The sequence below is a fragment of the Nanorana parkeri genome, unplaced genomic scaffold (assembly GCF_000935625.1).
Source record: "Nanorana parkeri isolate BGI_ZX_2015 unplaced genomic scaffold, ASM93562v1 scaffold219, whole genome shotgun sequence".
Lineage (NCBI taxonomy): Eukaryota > Metazoa > Chordata > Amphibia > Anura > Dicroglossidae > Nanorana > Nanorana parkeri.
Window position 1 is genome coordinate 352,252 of NW_017306487.1, and position 20,446 is coordinate 372,697.

The following is a 20,446-nucleotide window of genomic DNA, read 5'->3' on the forward strand; positions in this document are numbered from 1 at the left end:
TGTATTAATTTCTGTTTTTACTTCATTCTTTACAATTCCTTTCCTCCAATCTTTCTTTTTAGAGGTGCTGTATTCTGAAATTTACTTATACACTTCCAGTATAAAGGTTCTGGGGATTTATTATGAACCAGATGTCTCGGTCTTTAACTTAATTTCTATATTAATGAATGTTCAGTTAAGTGGTGTAAGAGACCAGTCACTGAAGTTAAAGCTTCCATAGGTCTAATGACTTTGTTCCTCCTGTGTGTGAAGAATGAGTTCTTGAAAGAGTATTCTGCTCCCAATATCTAACAGTGGAACACTCACCTTTTCTTCCATTTACCAGGCAGCAGTATGTGCCTTAACCCCTTCGTGACTGACGACGTACAGTGTACGTCGCCAGCATCGGGGCTGTTTAAACAGACTCCCGGCGACTTTTGCCGCCGGGACTCTGTTTAAACTTGTAGAGCCGACTGTCGGCTTTACAACAGAAGCGATCCTGGCGACTTACCTGTCGCCAGATCGCTTCTGCGTCCCGAAGAAGGGGCCCCCCCCCCCGCCGGACACCCCCGCCGTGCTTCCCGGGCTCCGTTGCCCCTCCTACGGGCCCGGGACCGGCGATCTTTGTGTCCGCGGGGAGCTGGGGAGGAGGTCGACGAACTTCCGTTCATCGATCCCCTCCCCGTTCTATGGGACCGGGAGCGATGCAGATTGCATCACTTCCGGTCCCTGGGCTGTCAGTTCTGGGCTCCTGCAGCCCAGCTATAAGCTATTGAAGTGCGATCTGCACTTCAATAGCTTATTTCCAGTGTAAAGGTGACACTGAGGGTCTTTTGGACCCCCAGCATCACCTTAAAGAGGACCTGTCACCACCATCTGCTATTACATGGGGGGGCTTGCAAGCCCCCCCATGTGATAGCAGTCAAAGTAAAGTAAAAAAAAAAAAAAAAACAGTTTTTAAAATTAAAATGAAATAAAATAAATCTAATAATAATAAAAAAAAATTTTAAAAGTACCCCGCCCCCGCGAGCACGCGCGTCGCCACGTAAACACGCGTCGGGTGCGCCTACGCATGAAAACGACGAACGCGCTACACATGTTGGGTATCGCCGCGCACGCCGGAGTGAGAGCAATAATTCTAGGGCCAGTATTTTGGGGTATCTCTAAATTGATGACCTGTGGGGGCTTTTAAAGTGTCTTTTATTGATTTTTTTGGGGTACTGCAGTTTTTCGCCGTTTCACGGTCGCACGCAATCTGTAAACTGGGCATGTTGGGTATCGTTTTACTCGTTGTAACCTCATCTTTTATATTTCATTAAAAAAATGGGTAATTTGTTGTGTTTTGGGGCATTTACAAAAATTTGTCACTAAATTTTGGGGTTTAATAAGGAGTTGCGCTAATATTGCGCAACATAAAAATGTTCAACTACCACCATTTTATTCTATAGGGTCTTGGCATTCAGAAAATATATAATGTTGGGGGGTTTTACGTCATTTTCAGGCCTAAAATGTGGAATATAACATGGGTGCAAAAATGGAAAAAAGGGCCTCAGTCATGAAGGGGTTAATATTATATAGTTCTTGGTTGCACCTCTGCCAATTTCTAACCCCACAGTATATTTTCAAAGGAAGGATTAGAAGTTTTTACTACTCTCTGTGCCCACACTGGCTGTTGGAGAGGTTTCCTCTCACCTTTTGGTCATGGCTGTATACACGTGACAAAGATTCTAACCCTTCCCTATTCTAAAAAATCTAAGGCTGCATTCCCATGAGGCACTTTTGTGTGTCCTGGGATTCCTGATACAAGAACCTATGGAATACAAGTACAGTGACGCCTCCTCACTTGTAGTCCATTGACACTTCTTCCCATCCATGTTACTGCATGTCTGTACCTCAGTATGAACATGGACGGGTGGAACAGTCGGCAGGGAGCCAGAGCATCTCACCTGCGATCTACTGATCACGGTTGTGATACTTTACTGGCTCTTCTGCACAAATAAATAAATGCAAGTTCTTTCTTTTATGAAGAAGTGTGCATTTATTTATTTTTGCAAACGGTGGCATATACCTTTTTAGAACTCTCGACCATTATTTCTTACACTTCGATCAAATAAAGATTTTTGACTGATTAGCCGGGTATTACAGGTTGTTCTGACAATATTCCTAGGTGTTGTAATCTGTTTTCTCTGCGATTTGTAGACCAGGCAGATAAATCGCTTTCTGTCACCTCTGACCTCCCCACCAATTTATTAGAGTAATCTTGGCACAAAATTCTTGATATTTTAAAATGTCAGGATGCAATGGACCATTAAGTACTTTTTTGATTGATGGCCTTAATTTGCATTCTGCTTGCCTGTTGCAAAAGATACGGAGTTCCAAGATCAATCCTACTTACATTTAAACAAATATGTTAAAAGCTTCTTCGTTAACCTCTCCCTCTCCCCCCTAAACTCCAGGTATTGTGCGGAATTTCACTAGACTAGCTTGGCCAAATGTCGGTATATGTTTGATATACTTGGTTAGTCCACACGGACCCTGTAAAACATTATAGAAGCCAGAGTTACTGCAGTGCTTTACAGCAATCTTCCAGATCCTGTTACTGCCACTGTGTTGAGCGATTTCTTTTCTGCTCTGCATTCAGAGAATGGCTTGTATTTTTTTTTATCAATGAATGCAGCTCATTCTCTAATTGGTTGGGGGACGGTGATGTCACAATCTGTCTCTCTTCCAATCAGAAAACACCTCGCATTCAAAATAAGCATACTAGGCATTCTGTAAAGGGCCGCTGTGCTGAGCGAGTGACACCCTGTGTTTTCAGTGCAGAAGGTAAGTCACTCAACACAGTGGCAGGAACAGGATCCGGAAGATCACTGTAAAGCTCTGGCTACTACACTGCTTTACAGGACCCCCGTGGACCGACCAAGTATAAAATATGTATACATACATTGAGCCAAACTTGATGCATAATACTTTATACTTGGAGCTCAGGGCTAACAGATCAAAAGGGAGCAAATGTAAGAGGTTCATTTTTGGGCTTTACATAATTTTAGGCTGGGTTCACACCTGTCTGCACTGGAGCATTGTGTTAAGGTAGCCTATTCATAGGCTACATGAAAAAAACATACCTGCAGTATTTTTTTTGATGCAGTGTACCACAACACTTGGTAGCGCGTTACCGTGTGTTGAAGAGCACAACGCAGGTGCATTGAGGAGATGTGTTCGAGTGACATTAAAATTAATGGAACTGCAATGCATAGTTGCAAGGGCAACCTAAGGGTTTTTGCATTTAGTCTTGGTACATGCTGGTGACCACCTGAGTATCCGCGCAAGGTTTGGCACTTTCCACCTGGTATCTTTGCAAGTGTGAACTGTGATCTCTGTTTCCACCTGTATTGTTAAAAGTGAAAAATAGTTAAAGGAGAACTATGAGGTAAGTGAAAATCACTCATCCTCATAGTTCGAGCCGGCGTGTGACAATGAAACTGGCACACGTCGGCTCAATAGATCGGGAAGTGAGCGAACACATACCGTCGTTCTCTCACTTCTCGATCATCTCCCTGCACAGAGCGGTGACTGTTAGTCACGGCTCCCCGGAAGGATTTCACCCTCCCCTCTCCAAACCTCCAGCGCTACTGGAGGAACGGACGGGGGAGAGGTCGGGCACAGCTGGCTCTGCCTCCAGATAGGCAGAGCCAGCCGTCATTCACGCACCTGGGTGGATCTCCACAGCATTATCGGGATTCGTCCTGGCTGCGGCGGTCTTAATATACCGCGAGCTGTAGCTTGAGATATACTGAGCTTTGGGTCACAGGAGGTTAGTATATGTCCTCCTGTGACCTTAAAGAGAACTATGGGGAAAAACACTCCATAGTTCTCTTTTAAGCTTGTCAATTGAATGTAAATTTGCTCAATAGGCACATTTGAAAATTCTAATCTACAAGGACATGTAATTATCAGTGGGATGAGGATCTTTTGTATAGCTTATGAAGAGAGCACAATATGGAGGGGGTTGAAGTCCCTTTTAAGATCTGTGTTGACAGAAATGACAGGGTTTCCTTTTCCAGATAGATCCATTAGTGCTGGTTGTTTATTCTATACATTATAGTCTAGGAGAAAACTGCTCTGCAAGATTTCTCTTTCTTTCAACCACTGATATGACGACTGGCATAATTAATAGTCTTTTCCTGTCATGTCTACAGTTTTATCGTGTATGTACCATGCAGACACTTCTAGACACATGTGATTTATATTGTGAATTGCCCACAACTATTAGAGTAGCTCTAATTTTCACTGGTTGCAGTGCATGTGTCCCTCTTTCCTGCACGTATTTGCAGGCGTTTACATCCTCCTATAAAAAAAAACAGAGAAACTAGATGTAGAAATATTAATAACTGAGCTTCCTTATTTTTAGCAGGATCTACTACTGTTTCTTTACAATGAAGTAGGATGTATTTCCCAACAGGACCAGTGTAATCTTTCAGCCATAGTACAGTTTTATTTTACCTACCCAAAAGGCATGTGAACCTAAAGAATCCATCAGCTTCTTTTTGATTAACTATTTGATCATTGAAATACTGTTTAAGAAGATAGCTTTGAGTCCTCACTTTTTCTTTCACAAAGATTTTATTGTATTTTTCTCATAACAAAAAAGTTAGATCACAGTAGTACAATGAAATGCAGCATACGTTTCGCTGTTTGCTGACATATAGGGATCGCGAGATCCGGAAGGAAGTCTCATAAACAAATAAAAGAAACATATTATGTCAATCGTATATATTGAATCGTGACATGGCTGTGTGGATGGTTGTGCACGAGCCAGGGGGTCCAGTCCCGGCGACCATCACCTAATGGGTGGATGCCCGCGGGTTTGGCCTTTGAGTTCCGTTAAGCCATCTTGGTTAGAATGAAGGCTAGAGGAAAGGAAGAGAAGAAGTTGGGAGACAGCTCTCCAGGAAAGATGGAAAGAAGAGGAGGGGTAGAGGTGTAGTGTTGGACGTCCCCGCAAGCCACGCCCCATGCAGCCCGCTCGGTCAGATGGCCGTCAAGCTCTCCCGTAACAAGCATGGGTGGGCATATTGTACCCAAGGATCCCAGATTTTCAGGAAGTTTTTCTGCGTGTCCAAGAGGATGCTAGACAATTTCTAGTTTATAAAGATGGAGTCTATCCTGCGTCGCACTTGAGTCCTCACTTTTTAAAGTAGACTGAGCTGAGTATCTGAGATGCAGGAGCACATGCGATGCCATACACAATCCCATACTGCATGGTATCGCATGTTGCAATGTTAGGTGCGGTGCCATTATTTCCTAAAGTCAACCCAACCCACCTAGCCATTGCATGTGCGTTGCATTGTAGCACATCACATGGTAACCTATTACCATGCGCTGTAGTGCAATTCGATAAAAAAAGGTGCATGTACTTTGACTGTGATTTAGCTGCAGTAGACAGCCCATTCAAATGAATGCAGATGAGCAGATGTGCAAACAGGAGCTACCTTTGCAAAAGTAGTGTGTATCATAAACCATTTCCATTCTTTTAAATAAAATGCAGTTTTACATTTTTTTTTTTTTTTTTTATTCCTGCTGCATCTCTTGCAGCTACTTCCTATATACATGTATTCACTTCATTAATGGCTGCATAGAATCTCTCAGGGCTCATCTCTTGATAGTGACAACAGTGCAACATGCCTGAGTAATGTGTGTTGAAGTAGCCACTTTCCCCTTTGGAAGCCCATGTGACAGTGTGACAAGCTTAGCACAATTGGGAGGCAGGGACACAAAGCATTATCATCCTATAACCGGAAGTGCCGGAATGTTGATGGCAGCATCACCAGGTATTTTTTATAATAAAAGCAACAAGGAAAATTTAAAATAGCCTTTAAAATTAAATTGGAACTTTAAACCTAATATGAGGCTTTAGTAATTGGGCTTATATATAAATTGTTAAAAACAACTAGTTTTAATTATTTTCTCCTGATCCCCCTCATTACTCCTGTCACTGCTGTGCCTATTGGTATTTTGTAAGGTTTCTCCAAGTTGGGGTGTTATCACATTACTGTATCTCAATTTGCTGATACATTAAATGCTGGTTCCTATAGAAAGGTGTCTAAACACACAGTGCATCGCAGTTTATTGCATGTGGGGCTGTGTAGCCACAGACTGGTCAGGGTGTCGCATGCTGAACTGTGTCCACCACCAAAAGTGCATGCAATGGGCACATGAGCATCAGAATTGGATCACTAAGCAATGGAAGAAGGTCATCTGGTCTGATAAATCCCATTTTTGATTTTTTTTTTTTTTTACTTTTATGTGGATGGCTGGGTGCTTGTGGATCACTTACCTGGGCAAGAGATGGCACCAGGATACCCTACGTGGATGTTATTTTGACACATACCGCCTACCTAAACATTGCTGCTGATCAAATACACCCATTCATGGAAACTGTTTTCCCTGATGTGATCTTTTAAATCAGGATAATAGGCCCTGCCACACTGCAAAAATGGTTCACAAATGGTTTTGGAACACAAGCTTGGCCTCCAAATTTGGCCTCCAATAAGCTTGAGGTGTGGGCTTGGCCTCCAAATTTTCCAAATCTCTATCCAATTGAGCATCTATGGGATGTGCTAGAAAAGCAGGTCTCATCCATGGAGGCCCCACCTCACAACTTCCAGGACTTAAAGGATCTGCTACTGACTGCTTGGTGCCAGATACCACAGCTTACCTTCAGAGGTCTAGTGGAGTCCATGCCTCAATGAGTCACCATGGCAAAAGGGGACTTACTCAATATTAGGCGTGTGTTCATTATGTTGGCTGATCGGTATACTCTTTGTTTACTTTGAAATAGATTGTGTACAGATTGGAACCTTTGTCACCTCTGCTGACCACTGTCAGAAGTGATAGGAAATACAAACCTTACCAATTGTCACCTAAATGGGAGGTGAGGAGAGATTTTTAGTGGATAGAACTGTTCAAGGTAAAGGTCACAGAGGCAGCCGAGCGGGTGTAAAAATAGGTGGGTTTTACCGTCCGCACAGAGTGTGACATGCTGGCTGCCTACGGCCTATACTCATGACCGTGATGATTTGCAGTGCAGCATTTTTATCTCTGCATGTTGGGTTGTAGGGTCCTGTCACAACTACAGGACAAGCACTTGGCACATGGTAAAGATGCTGTTTTTCAATGTATTCTCCCTCTCGGGATGAAAAAAACACACACACAAACGGTTTTCGGGATGCAGCAATATTGCCTCCTGCAGGTTGCCTCTCAGCCACCCAGTACAGCCTGCCTCCCATGTGAAAGGAATTTTCCCTCTTACTTGGGGAGGTTTTCTTGTTACTGTTGTGTTTTGAAGTGAAAGGAAATACACAGTGGTTTTATCTATTTCCTACTCTTCCTAAAGATATTTTAATTTTACCTCAGATACCCCTAAAATGTGTCTTTGTAACTAGCTGTTTTTTTTTTGTTGTTTTTTTTTACACAGCAAAAACTTTTTTGTACTGAAATAGGCTTTCTTTTTTTCTTTTTTAATATTCAATCTATATTTTCATATAATATGCTTTTTTTTTTTTTTGCTTTTTTTTTATCTAATCTCTTGAAATGTGCCAGTGAACCTCTGCTCGTATTTTTGTATTCCGGGATTTGCTCAAATTCTTCATCCGCTTTGCTTCACTGCAGAAGATAAGTCTCTAACAAAACCTTCTATTCTTTCCTGTTGTTTAAATGTGAGCTCAGCAGTATGCACTGTCAGCATTTCTGTTTTCCTGAAACATTTTTAGGGTATGATTTAGAAAGTACAGTCAAGTTGCACTGATACCTGTTGACATCTGAGGAAATAAACCTTTCAGTGTATTGTTTCAGCAGTTTGGAATTTTTTAGAAGAACATTTAATTAGGGAAATGGTATTTGATTATGGATATCATTTTGACTGTGCAGTGGCTTGATATCCATCGGGCTCAATTGTAATTCATATTCCGTAGTTTGCTGTGGAGGTCCGTCTATACTTTTGTTTTAACTGATTATAGACACAACATTCTATTGTGTTTTTAGAGCAGTGTTCAAATGTATTCTGTTATGTATAACTTATAGCATCAGATGATACCTGCTAATGTGTGTATTTTACTGCCAAATATTAGTAAATGTATTGCTAAAACCCTATAAATATGGAAATATTTTTACGCATGAATAGTCTTACAAAAAATAAAAATATATGGTGAAACTTCATAGGTGTATGGCGTTTACCTGTGACTGGTATGTTTGGTTGGTTAGGTCTATCTGAGAGGGAAAGTAGATTGAAATATTAGAAAATGCTGGAAAAAAAATAGAGCATAGATTAAAAAATTAATAGTTATAAACTGACCATCATTTACCTTCCAGAATGCAAGACGACTCTTTTAAAAGAAATGTAATGCACAACCCTACACCTCCTTCACATTCATTTGAAAGCTTTTTTTAGAGTCCCTTTAGGAAATCGTGAACACTGGGTTATACACACCTTAGATTTCTTTGCAAACCGCTTACCCAAACCTGTACGATCCCTATCAGTCCTCAGTCCAGTAGAGACACTGCTGTGGGCTACTACTGCTCCTCCTGCCCTTTTGTTTATATTCCACTGGGTACAGAAACGCAACCAACAGCTAATCAAAAACTAAAAATTCTATCTTTAACTTGCACTTTATCTATTTTCACAAAAATGGATGAAAAGAAATAAAACATCACCTGATTGTACCAGACTCTAGCTAAGATGCATGCACTAATGCACTAATCCCTAATGCTTCACCTTTATCAGAGAGGATTCAGCACTCCAGGTACCTTTTGCCCACATCTGGTGGCATTACCCAACCATGCAGTTCATTTGGATAAAAATCACTAAATTATCCAAGAACATAACTGGCTCATTTCTACTTTTGAGTCCGTGGACTTACTTATTCCATAGTATTTAGTTTTAGCAAGCCGATGGCATCAATTCATAACTAATTTTCTACTAAATTATAGCTTAAAGTTTAACTCCACTTCTGTGGAAATCTTACAATTGACCAAATGTGACTCATGGAGGAAAATACCCTTGTTTTAAAGGAAAGAAAATACAGCACAAATGTTCTACAATGCATAGGCTTGATTGATCAACTTTAAACAGACTACTTAATAATTTATTTATTTTATTTATTACAGGTATTTATATAGCATCGACAATTTACGCAGCGCTTTATATAGTTGCACATTCACATCCGTCCCTACCCTCGAGGAGCTCACAATCTAAGGTCCCTATGTCATATACATACAGGGCCAATTTAGACGGGAGCCAATTAACCTACCAGCATTTGGGAGGAAACCGGAGTACCCGGAGGAAACCCACACAAGCACAGGGAGGACATGCAAACTCCTTTTGCAGATAGTGATCTGGATTCAAACCAGGGACCCCCAGTGCTGTAAGGCAGAAGCGCTAACCACTAAGCCACTGTGCTCCTCCATTCCCCTGTTTTGCCTGTTAAGGAAATAGAGTTGAAATATAAATATGTCCAGGGCTTGAAAAATTTGACGGTGTCTCACCAGTCAGTCCAAAAATGTCACCAGTCAGCATAACCGGACTATAGCCTTGCAATATATGTTAAAAATTTTTGGGGACAGATAGAGGTTTCTTTTGTGACCCCACGGGGGGTTATTTTTTTTTTTTACTATATAATGAAAAAAGTACCATAAATATATAAAAAAAAGTTTCCCTATGTTATAAAACATTTATTGTTACCCATATTTTTGGTAAAACATAAAAGTCGGGGTCACGTCGGGTAAATAGACACCAAATATGTCAAGCCTTAAAACTGCGTCTGCAAAAAACGCCCATACGCGACGATTAAAATGCTTTTACTGCTCATCAGTTTAGTGTTATCAGTGATTAATGTCTCTAGAATTATTGCTCTCATTGCGACATTTGCGGCGATATGTAATGTGCGGCACAATAGGCGCAATCGTCGTTTTCGCACGTAGGCGCACCCGACGCATATCTACATGTGTATTTGGGGGGCGGGGACTTAAAAAAATGTTCTTTTTTAATTTTTTTTTTTTGCTTCTTTATTTTTATATTACTTTATTTTTTTTAACACACAACTTTATTGCTATTACATGGGGGCTAAGAAGCCCCCTATGGGATAGCCAATTTACATGACAGGTCCTCTTTATAGAGACATCAAGGGTCTCCAAGACCCTTAATGTCACCAAGGGACCCCAAGAGAATGTAAAAGAAGATGGACAGAGGGAGACCTACTGGGGAAAAAACGTGTGATCTGCTTGCAGCCTCCTTCTCACTGTATAGCAGCTCTGCCCACTATTTCCTGCTTCCTGGTCACATGTTTGCTGTGACATCACAGGGCAAATGCTGCTACCGAGATCAAAGGGAGTTTGTGTACTGAACTCCCTTTTGATCTCCTGTCACAGAGCCGTGCCGGTCCCGGCCGCATCGAGCACAGCGGATCTCGGGACCGGCAACGGCAGTGACAGATGCTGATACAAGTGATCGAGCGTCTATAGAGACGCTCGATCGCTTGACTGTGTTAAGCTCCCGGCCGCCCGTGTAATTACAACGGCCGGCCGGGAAGCTGCTCGTCGGGCTCCACTGTCTGCTCGTCACAGACGAGTGGACGAGTGGATTTTTCGAGCCCTGCATATGTCTATGAAGGTTCTAATTTATCCAGGTCGTGGTATATCTGTAAAAAATAAGTCAAGGCAACTGGACTTGCTGTATTTTTCTTGAAGATGTTTCACTGGTCATACAACCAGCTTTCTCAATTCAGAATGACTTTTACAAAAATTATCTGGGAATAAATATGGTGAATGTTGCTACAATCCACACAATCTGTTAAGCGCAACTAGGTGTTGATTGCATTTGCATAATTGGAGTCTAGGAGGTGTTATTACCATGCCCAGAGAGAGAGGTGTTTAAAACCGCATTGTATGTGGCAGTCAATAGATTACATCTAAAGTATTTACCAGCTTACACATATTGATACATTTGTTAGGATTTTTTTTCCAAAGTCAGTGATGATTCTATAGGCAATTATTTTATTTTAGGTTTCTTGAAGAAAAAAAAAACAGTTTCCTTGGACTGCACATTTGTATTGAATTCTTATTAAAGTTGTATGTGTGTTTTGGTAATATAATTACCATTTTCCTTCCCACAGGTATAAGAGAGTATTTTCAGTGGGAACACATGCCATTACAACGTACAACCCAACCACCCTCGAAGTTACAAATCAGGTATGTATTTTCATAATTTGCAGATGCCATTTGAACCTTTTATGAATGTTCATGTATATGTTCTTTTCTCGTTTTGCCATTTTTCTTGTTTTTTAATCATGAGTGAAGGCTGCACCTCAGCTGCCTATTTTATTGATCAATGAACTGAGAGATGGGATTCGTCCATACAGGGATAAAGTCAGTGGTGTAGGAACTGGGGCCACAGTCACTATAGTTGCAACTGAGACCCTTTTCTAGGATGGCCGCAACTTGTTTCTGTGTCAATAAAATCATTAAATTTATAACACAATCGAGTGTGCCAAGAAGAGGCCCTGTCGTAGGATCCTCCACAGCAGAGCTCCAGAGGAAAGCTGTTCAGCTTTCCTCTGGATTAACTTTTCCACTTGATTAACTTGTTTCCTTTTGGTTATATATCTCAAAGTATCAGCTGTCCGTGCTCCTTATGTACGTCGTCAGTCACGAAGGGGTTAATAATGCACTTACCAGACGTACCCAGAAGTTTTTGCTCCCAATCAATAAAGTGAACGTCTGTTCTGTGTGTAGTCAAGATTTACGGCTTCTCTCCTCTCCCCCCGTGAACACACAGAACGGACCTTCCCTTCTTTGATTGAGAGCAAAAACGTCTGGGTACGTCTGGTGAGGGCATTATTAAACAAATAAGGATCACGGACAGCTGACACTTTGAGATGTATAACCAAAAGGAAACAGGTTAATCAAGTGTAAAATGAGCGGACACTTGTAACAATAGCCAGCCTGCTATTGCAATTTAAAATATCCATTAGCAGGCTGGCTATTGTTCCCAGCCACTGTCTGCTGTATTTACATTCAGCTACCTCAGCAGCTGAATCCAGTGAAGTGGAAAGGTGACACTAGGGGTCTAAAAGGCTTGTGAGTCCCCCCATGTGATAGCAATAAGGTAAAAAATGAAATAGAAAAATTGAAAGTCCCCCAAGCCGGTTGCACCTTCATAGAAAAACGATGATTGCGCTACACATGTCGGGTATCGCTGCATATTTTATTTTAAATTATTTTTTTTAATCGAAGTTAATTATCGGCTAACTAATCGATTATGAAAATAATCGTTAGCTGCAGCCCTAGACCCAGATTCAGAATTTGCACAGGAGCCCTCAGGCCCCATTCACACCAGGGCGGAAGCGTTTCAGCGTGATTTTTGAAAGGGCGTTTTTGGACATAAAAATGCCCCAAAACACGCTGATCAGCGCGTTTTCCATTGCAATCTATATGGAAAACGCGCTGATTAGCGTGAAAAAAAGTAGTTCAGGGAGCATTTTGGGCAGCAGGTGGTTCGGATCTTGCAAAGCCTTGCGATAGCATGAACAGTCCCCATAGGTATGTATGGCATCGTTCATGCTGGCGATTCAGCGCGTACAAATCTGCTTGACCGAGCTGCCCTGGCATTAACAGGGCCTTACATCTGCAACTTGGAAAATAACCCATTTACCTACTCTGAAGCTTAATCTAAGGTGAACAGTGTTAAAATGTATAATAATTTATCAAAAGTCAGTCCACCCAAAACTGATAGATTGGCCATTTGGTTCAGTTTGCTTGGCTAAAACTCTGGAGGTTAGCAGTGATGAGATGTCGCTGCCAGTGTTCATGGATATGGCCCCACCTGTCCTAATCTGGTCATGCACAATCTAAATTACAACTGATTCAGCAGGAAATTCAAGCTCCCGGTGACCCTGTTGGCACCACTCCAACAAATGTCAGTTTTCAATTGACTTTTTTGTTGAAGGGGCCGAGAGCAGCAGCTGCTGAATACAATAACTAGCAGCGGGGATTCCCCCATCCCATGTTGTTTTAACGTGAATAGCGGAATCTAAAGATTTCTCTATTTCAGCCCATTGGGCAGAACGAGTAAAATCTTTGTGTAGGGCTAGCTTTAGTCCTGTGCAATGTTGGATTATGTCAAAGCTTGGCATTCTGATGGGATAAGAGAATCTTATTTTTACCTGTCAGGCTCCGTTTCCAACTTAGATTAAGCTTATCAGATTTCCTATTTACAACAGAAGGGGTGGAGGATGGGAGGGACTTTTAAAAGTTGACCCCAGCATCTTTATGTCAGAGCCTTCATGCAAGGAGAACATTGAGCAGCACAGAAGTTCTTTCTCTACATCTCATGAGACTAGCAGTCAGAGACAGCGGTTAGATCTCACACTGCAGCTATAGAGCTGTAAGCACAGGGGTGCCTAGGCACACTCGCATACCAGGAAGTGTACTGCTATTTTTCAGGGTAACTTCAAGGTAAAAGCCAAATTACTCAGGGTACTGCTTAGCCACAATTGACATTTTACATTTTTTTTTCAACATAGCCAATCTTTACTTTTTAGGTTTAAAGCAGACCTTTACCCATATCTTTAAAATAACAACAAATACACCTTTTTAGAAATGTTTTATTAATGGCAATCTACAAACAGAGATCTAGATAATGGCAGGCTTTTTATTCTTTGCATTCCTTATTTCTCTTTTCTTCCCCGGTCTTCTGACAGTGGCCATGTTTACTAAGGGCAGATTACTAGCTCTCCTATTACTTCCTGGATTTCTGGCACATGTGACTAGGACATGTAACCATGCACATCATCTCAGGGTAGAAAAATGCCTTTCCCTGAGATTTCATCAGACTACAGATGAGATTTCCCAGCAATGCTCTGCTGATGACAAGGCAATCCCAGTGTGCATAGCGTTAATCTGAAGTCATTTTGCCCTTTCAAAGCAGGAAGTGAATGTCTGCTAGTGTAAGTATTTCAAAATCACAGCATTTTACACCTGACATGTCTATGTTGTTATTAAGCATCATACATAGAGGGATGCATTAATAGAATTTATTTTGGGTGTGAAGGTCTGCTTTAAGATCCACTCAAGCTAAGCTCGCAATCAGAGAGAAATTAAGAAAGCGACCCCTTCATGGTACAACTCAGAGGGTACTCTTAAATAACCACAGTTTGAAAATATGCGCACTGTTATTCTGGATAGCTTTGTGTCAGAACTATTTTGAATATGTTGCTGCATTTTCTTTTCGTGTCACAGTGGCCTTATGGAGACATTTGCGGTATCAGCCCTGTGGGCAAAGGGCAAGGATCAGAATTTGCTCTTACATTTCGAAAGGGCAGTGGGAAGAAATCTGAAACATTAAAATTTTCTACAGACCACAGAACAGAACTTCTTACTGAAGCCCTGGTAAGATATTTGCTGAATGAGCATATTTTCCTTCATTGAAAGCAACTGATTTGCATACACATTTGTGACTGTTCATTGGAGTTCATTGGAGCGTGTGCAGTATATCTCTATCATATCTCTGTTAACTGTATTAGAGAACTTTATAAAACATGTAATTTATTTTTCTTTTTTGTGTTGTAGAGATTTAGAACAGACTTCTCTGAAGGGAAGATTACTGGAAGGGCAAGTATAACAAGTAACATCTATATATTTACAACCCACTGTTGCTGATTCTGACTTTAGAGATAGAGTTGTTTAAAGCTGATATGCAGCAAATAGTGTTATTTCTTTTTTTGGGCCTGTAGGCAGCTATGTTGTTGTCCATTTTTTTATTACAAGTCTGCCATGTATCCTCTTTAGTCAATTGAGCCCATAGAAAGATGAGACCTGACTAATGGATGCGGTTATCTCATTTGTTCTTTGTTCAGATTCCCATACTGACAGTCATGGCTTTCTGCAGGGAGTGAGTGAGCGACGGTATGTGTTCGCTCACTTCCCGATCTATTCAGCTGACGTGTGACAGTTTCATTGTCACACGTCGGCTCGAACTATGAGGATGGGTGCTTTTCACTCACCTCATTGTTCTCCTTTTAAAATGACACCAATCAGGAGTTAAATCGTAACTCCATTACCTGAACTATTAACAAAAACTGGATCTTATTTGTGTGTCACTCAGCTGTAGATCCTCAAATCATCTCTAAATTGGTGCTGACACTGTTCCTACTTCTGGAGAGTGGCTACATTTGTTCCTCATGGTCCCTGTGTGTGTGTGTTTTAAAGTAGTCACCGAGCGATGGTATGTGTTCGCTCACTTCCCAATCTATTGAGCCGACGTGTGACAGTTTTATTGTGACACGTCGGTTTGAAGTTTAGGTAGGTAGAAAGGGTTCAAACTTTTTGTCAGGTTTTTGTTTTCTGTATTCTTATTAGAAATATTCAGCCTTTGTTTGTCCTCGTGACCACTGTCACTGAGACTGAAAATGTGAAGAGTTTTTTTTCCTCTCGCTGTACCGTAGATGTAGTTTAATACCAGCTTTTGGTTGTGTTACTTTTTAAAAACTGATGTATTGCTAACATAAATGTAAGATCGCTTTCTAATCTGGTCTTTTCAGAGGTATAATTGTTATAAACATCACTGGAGTGATACAAGAAAATTAGTCACTCTGGAAGTCACTCCTGGGGGAATAGACCAGATTGATCCAGTAACAAATCGTGTCCTCTGTTCCTATGACTATCGGAATATAGAAGGCTTTGCAGAGGTCACAGACTACCAAGGAGGATTCTGTATTTTGTATGGAGGCTTTAGTCGTCTGGTGAGTTTTTGAGAAATGTTTTTTGGCTTTTGTTTAAATTTCAATTTTTTTCTAATGCAAAAAAAAAAAAAATCTTTTCAATGTGAGATCCACTCCATGTTTCCAAAGTCAACCTGCTCATTGTATTTGTAATTATACACAATTTATCAAGTCCGGACTTCTTCTTTTTCTAGATCACTGTTTTATAGCTGTGCCTATGTTAGGCAGTTTCCATTTTCCTGCTGATGACAGGGAATGTATTTTTGAATTATTAATACCTACAGCTGTCATCTGCTGGGATGTACGTTTTCCTTGCAATATAAAAAACCTTCATACAGTTAGAGCATTGGTCAAATGGTTTCTGGAAAATGGGCTTAAGGATTGACATTTGGTCAAAAACAGATAATCATTGCCTGAAGAACTTATTCTCTCCTTCAGCAGAGACCATGTGATCAATAACCTGTCATTGGTCATATGTCTGGCCTCCGGAGTGGCCATTTTTTAAGTCCATTTTGCCTATAATTATGCTTAGTTCAGGAATTTATACATAATATTGTTATGCAAATCTGCTATATACAGACAGTTGATTATTCTAATTACTAACGGTGCACCGAAATTACATTTTCAAAAACAAAACCGAAAATAAAAAAGTCAAACCGAAAAAAAAAAAAGAATTCTAACCTTTTTAAATCTTTTAATATTTTATTTTTATTTTTTATTAAATATTTTTTCTTCTTTACTGTTGGGGGCTTCAGGGAAATATTAGGGGTCTAAACAGATCCCTGGTATTTCCCTTTTGAAATAGAATAGGAGATTGAGGACACAGAGTCCTCAATCTCTTTTTCTGCAGCCCCTGTTATAAAGTATAGGAAGCTTCTTTACTTAGTGTTCCTGTTCATTCATAACTTGTGGTGATAGTATGTTTACCATGTCCACAATCATGAATGAACAGGAATGATGTAGATCACATCCCATACCTTGATAATTGGGGACACCGTAAACATACTATGTCCTCAATTATTTACAGACAGCGATCACTGAGTGCTTGTACCGCTCTCCATCCTGACTCACTGTCACAGGAGGCTCAGCGAGCGCTGCGGGGAGGAGAGCTCATCTATGGCAGCTGACTTCTCCCCCACCCTGCTGGCCCGTTCTCGTGAGTGGGGTGGTGCGGGAGTAGAGCTCAGCCTCCTGTGACAGCACTGACATCTGTCTCCGCCTCCATCGCTCTCCTAATCTGTCACAGGAGGCTAAGCCGTGCAGGAGGAGAGACGCCGCTCGCTCACATGGCTTTCCTCCCCTGGAGTGCTTGGCCTCCTCTGACGGTTTCTCTTCTCCCCGCTGGACGCTGTACTGTATCGGAGGGGACACAGAGCAGCGCCCAGTGCGGAGGAGAGAAGCCAGGGATGCACAGCAATTTCATCCGAAAGTCGGGACTTTAGGCATTTTGCCAACAGTGCCATTTTTGGTCGATATGTTTCAGCGGCCGGCATTCCGGTGCATTCTTAGTTGATTACTAATAATTTGTATTTTATATAAATCTCTACTTTCCCACCTGTTATTGCATACTTATTCGGCAGCCTAGAGTAAAAGCAAAAAAGATCCACAACCATGGCCTGCTTCCATGCACCCCTTTTTAGCCCCAGCTGCTTGTGGTTTTCTTACTCTCCCTTCTGTTTCCCCCCCCCTCTTGTCCCCCCCCATCCATGATGCAGTCATGCATGCTGCACTTTTTTCCCAGGTGTCCTTGCTGCTTTTTTCTGATTTGGTTCCTTGAACACTCTGTCATGCGTTCTGCATAAAAAAAAGCTTGCCAGCTGTTCCCCTGTCTGCCCATCTACTATCCCTTTCCTTCTCAATCTCCTGTTATAATCTACCTTCCCTTCCCCTTCTCCTCATGCCTTCATAACACATGCTTCTGCTGTCCTGTGTCTTTTACAGTTAGATCCTGATGCATTCTCTGTCCCCTTTCATCATTATCGGCTCCTGCCACCCCCTCCATCTGCATCTATTGTCCCCCAGAGGCTACCACCCTTAATTCTTCCTGCTTCCCTTTCCACTCACTGTTAACATTAGATATTAAAGAATTCTGCACCGACTGCCTTATTTACTCCATTCATGAATTGGCATAGATCCTTTTGGTTAGCATTTAAAGTAACTATCTTTTTATATTTTTTCAGCATTTATTTGCAACAGAACAAAGAGATGAAATCATTAAAAGTGCCATAGAACATGCTGGAAACTACATAGGAATTTCCTTGAGGATAAGGAAAGAGCCGTTAGAATTTGAACAATTTTTGAGTCTTCGACTTGGCAAATATAGCAATGATGAATCTATCACCTCATTAGCAGAATTCATTGTTCAAAAAATCACTCCAAGACATACGGTAAGAGCACACAATGTATGTCAATCAGTTCCTAATAACAATATTTTGTTTGCCTGCATAACCTTGCAAACTTTAGTGTATATGTATTTTTTTTTTTCAACCCTCGCTTTCCTAATAAAAAAAACGTATTTAATGCATAATTTGCATTTGTGGGTCATGACGGTCTGGTGAAGTGCTATCAACGTGCAGCTACAAGCACGTACATCTGCACAGACAGATAACCTCTTTATTTACATATTTCAGAGACATTTCTTTGTCTGAAGAGCAAAGATATATATATTTTTTTTTTTTTTTCATAGAAGAGGGCCAGGCTATCGTGGGAGTCTAAGACGAAACCTGATATATTGGTGCACTTTAGTTCAGCATGCAGTGTGCCAAGTAATAGTGTGCCAGCACATGGCTAAAATTGCTTTAAATACTCACTGCTTTATACCCGAACAGACTAATGTGATAAGTGTAAAGGTTTTCTTTAATAAAATTTAGGGCTGCAAAAACTAATCGATAATTAGAATCATTTTCAACGATTCTCATTAACGATTTCGTTGATTCCGATTTGTTGATTCCGATTTGTTGATTCAGCTCAGCCATCGCTCAAACGACCCACCCACCCGCCACTCTGCTTCACCGTTCTCCTCCCCGCTGGTGCCGGCTGCTGCAGCGGTCTGTGTCCCTTTCAATCCCAATCGGCAGAGGCAGCAGGGACACAGACCGCTGCAGCCGGCACCAGCGGGGACGAGAGACCGGCTGTGTCTCTGCATTCCCCTGCTCGTCTGCTGCTGCCCCCCACTGGTGCCCCAGTTCCTCAGCTTCTCCCCCAAGTCCGCACTGCTCCCCTGTAACCCTCTTCTGGTGGTAGAAAGACGGCGTCAAGTACCTATCCAGTGGCTGGGAGCAATAGCCAGCCTGCTATGCGCTGTTTTAAATTGCAGTAGCCAATAGCAAGATGGCTATTGGCTACTTTCTCCTTCAGTTCCCTCTGTTGATTGACAGCAGGCACTGGACAGGTGCAATAGCCAGCCTGTTATTGGCTATTGCAATTTAAAATAGCCAATAGCAGGCTGGCTATTGCTCCCAGCCACTGCATGTCTCATTCCCTAGCTAAAGCTATTAAAGTGGAAAGGTGACACTAGGGGTCAATAAAATTAAAACTACCAGAAAAAAAAATTAAAAAATGTTGGTCCCCCCCCCTCAAGCCTATCGTCGTGTGCACACTAACTCTAAACTGATGACCTGGTATATGTATGTGTGTATGTATTTCTTTGTCAAGTTTGGTGTGTTATTTTACATAAACGTTTGGTTATTTTATTATAGAGGTTGGAGTTTTACAATTCTGTTTTTTTTTAAGTACATGAAACTAATTAAATGTCTGATATACATACAATTATAAAAATAAAGTAAAAAAAGATCGAGAAAGTTTCGGCCTGAAAACTTCTGCTGGATGTGCGTTGCATTCATTTCCCTGGCACCCCAAACTTGCCGCCCGCCCACAGTGTGATCGCCCGCACTGGAACGTGCGGTACCGAAATGCTGTGTATTCCAGTGCAGTGCGATGTACATGCAATGTTATTCTGAAGTAAACTTTGTTTTTAACACACTCAATTTATGTATTTTTTTTTTAAACTAAAAGATGGTATTTAATTTTTTTTTTTTCCCGTCTGGTTAATCGAATATGAAAATAATCATTGGTTGCAGCCCTAATAAAATTCCTGTCTTGGTATATAGATATGCAAAATGAGCAGATATGATACTGTTAAGGTGCCCCTAGGACTGAAGCACTGCAAGGTTTTAAAAATGTTTAAGTATGGTTCACTGAATGTATGTAAATGTGAAAAAAAATTATAAACTGGGATCTGTTTTTACTGGCCAGCCTTATTTAAGTGTCCTAAATGGATTACAAAATAAATATTGCCTGCACTTTTTCAATTTTGGATAAAAGCAGTGGGCAGTAGGCCCTACTGCTTAAAAACCGTTTTGCTTTTGATACTTAGTCCTATATTTGGGAACAAAGATTTCCGGTTTTCAGCTCGACTGGGATGATATGAGGGCGGTGTGAGTCCTGAACATGGCTTGTGGATCAGCTGCTCAGAGACAAAGGGCATCTATACTTGAACTCAGTATTGTAAAGGGCCATCTAATAACAGATTTGAAACTCCTGGTGCAATAGCCAGGTCTGGACCTTACTCTTTCCTACGTTTTTCATATGGCCCTATGGTACCAATCATGGAACAAGTCTCCCTTAAAAAGTAATTACAGATGGTAGTAAAGCTTTACTCCATACAAAACTTTTGTTTGTTTTCATTTTTAATA

General features: G+C 41.2%; 1 protein-coding gene across 1 annotated transcript in view; it reads left to right on the forward strand.

The window, feature by feature from the left end:
* DNAJC13 (DnaJ heat shock protein family (Hsp40) member C13) overlaps nucleotides 1–20,446 on the forward strand; it is a 128,555-nt gene that overhangs the window by 29,127 nt on the left and 78,982 nt on the right. The window contains 5 exon segments of the mRNA XM_018555950.1: nucleotides 11,148–11,223; nucleotides 14,272–14,421; nucleotides 14,602–14,643; nucleotides 15,573–15,773; nucleotides 17,933–18,139. Of these exon segments, the coding sequence (XP_018411452.1) occupies nucleotides 11,148–11,223; nucleotides 14,272–14,421; nucleotides 14,602–14,643; nucleotides 15,573–15,773; nucleotides 17,933–18,139 (676 nt within the window).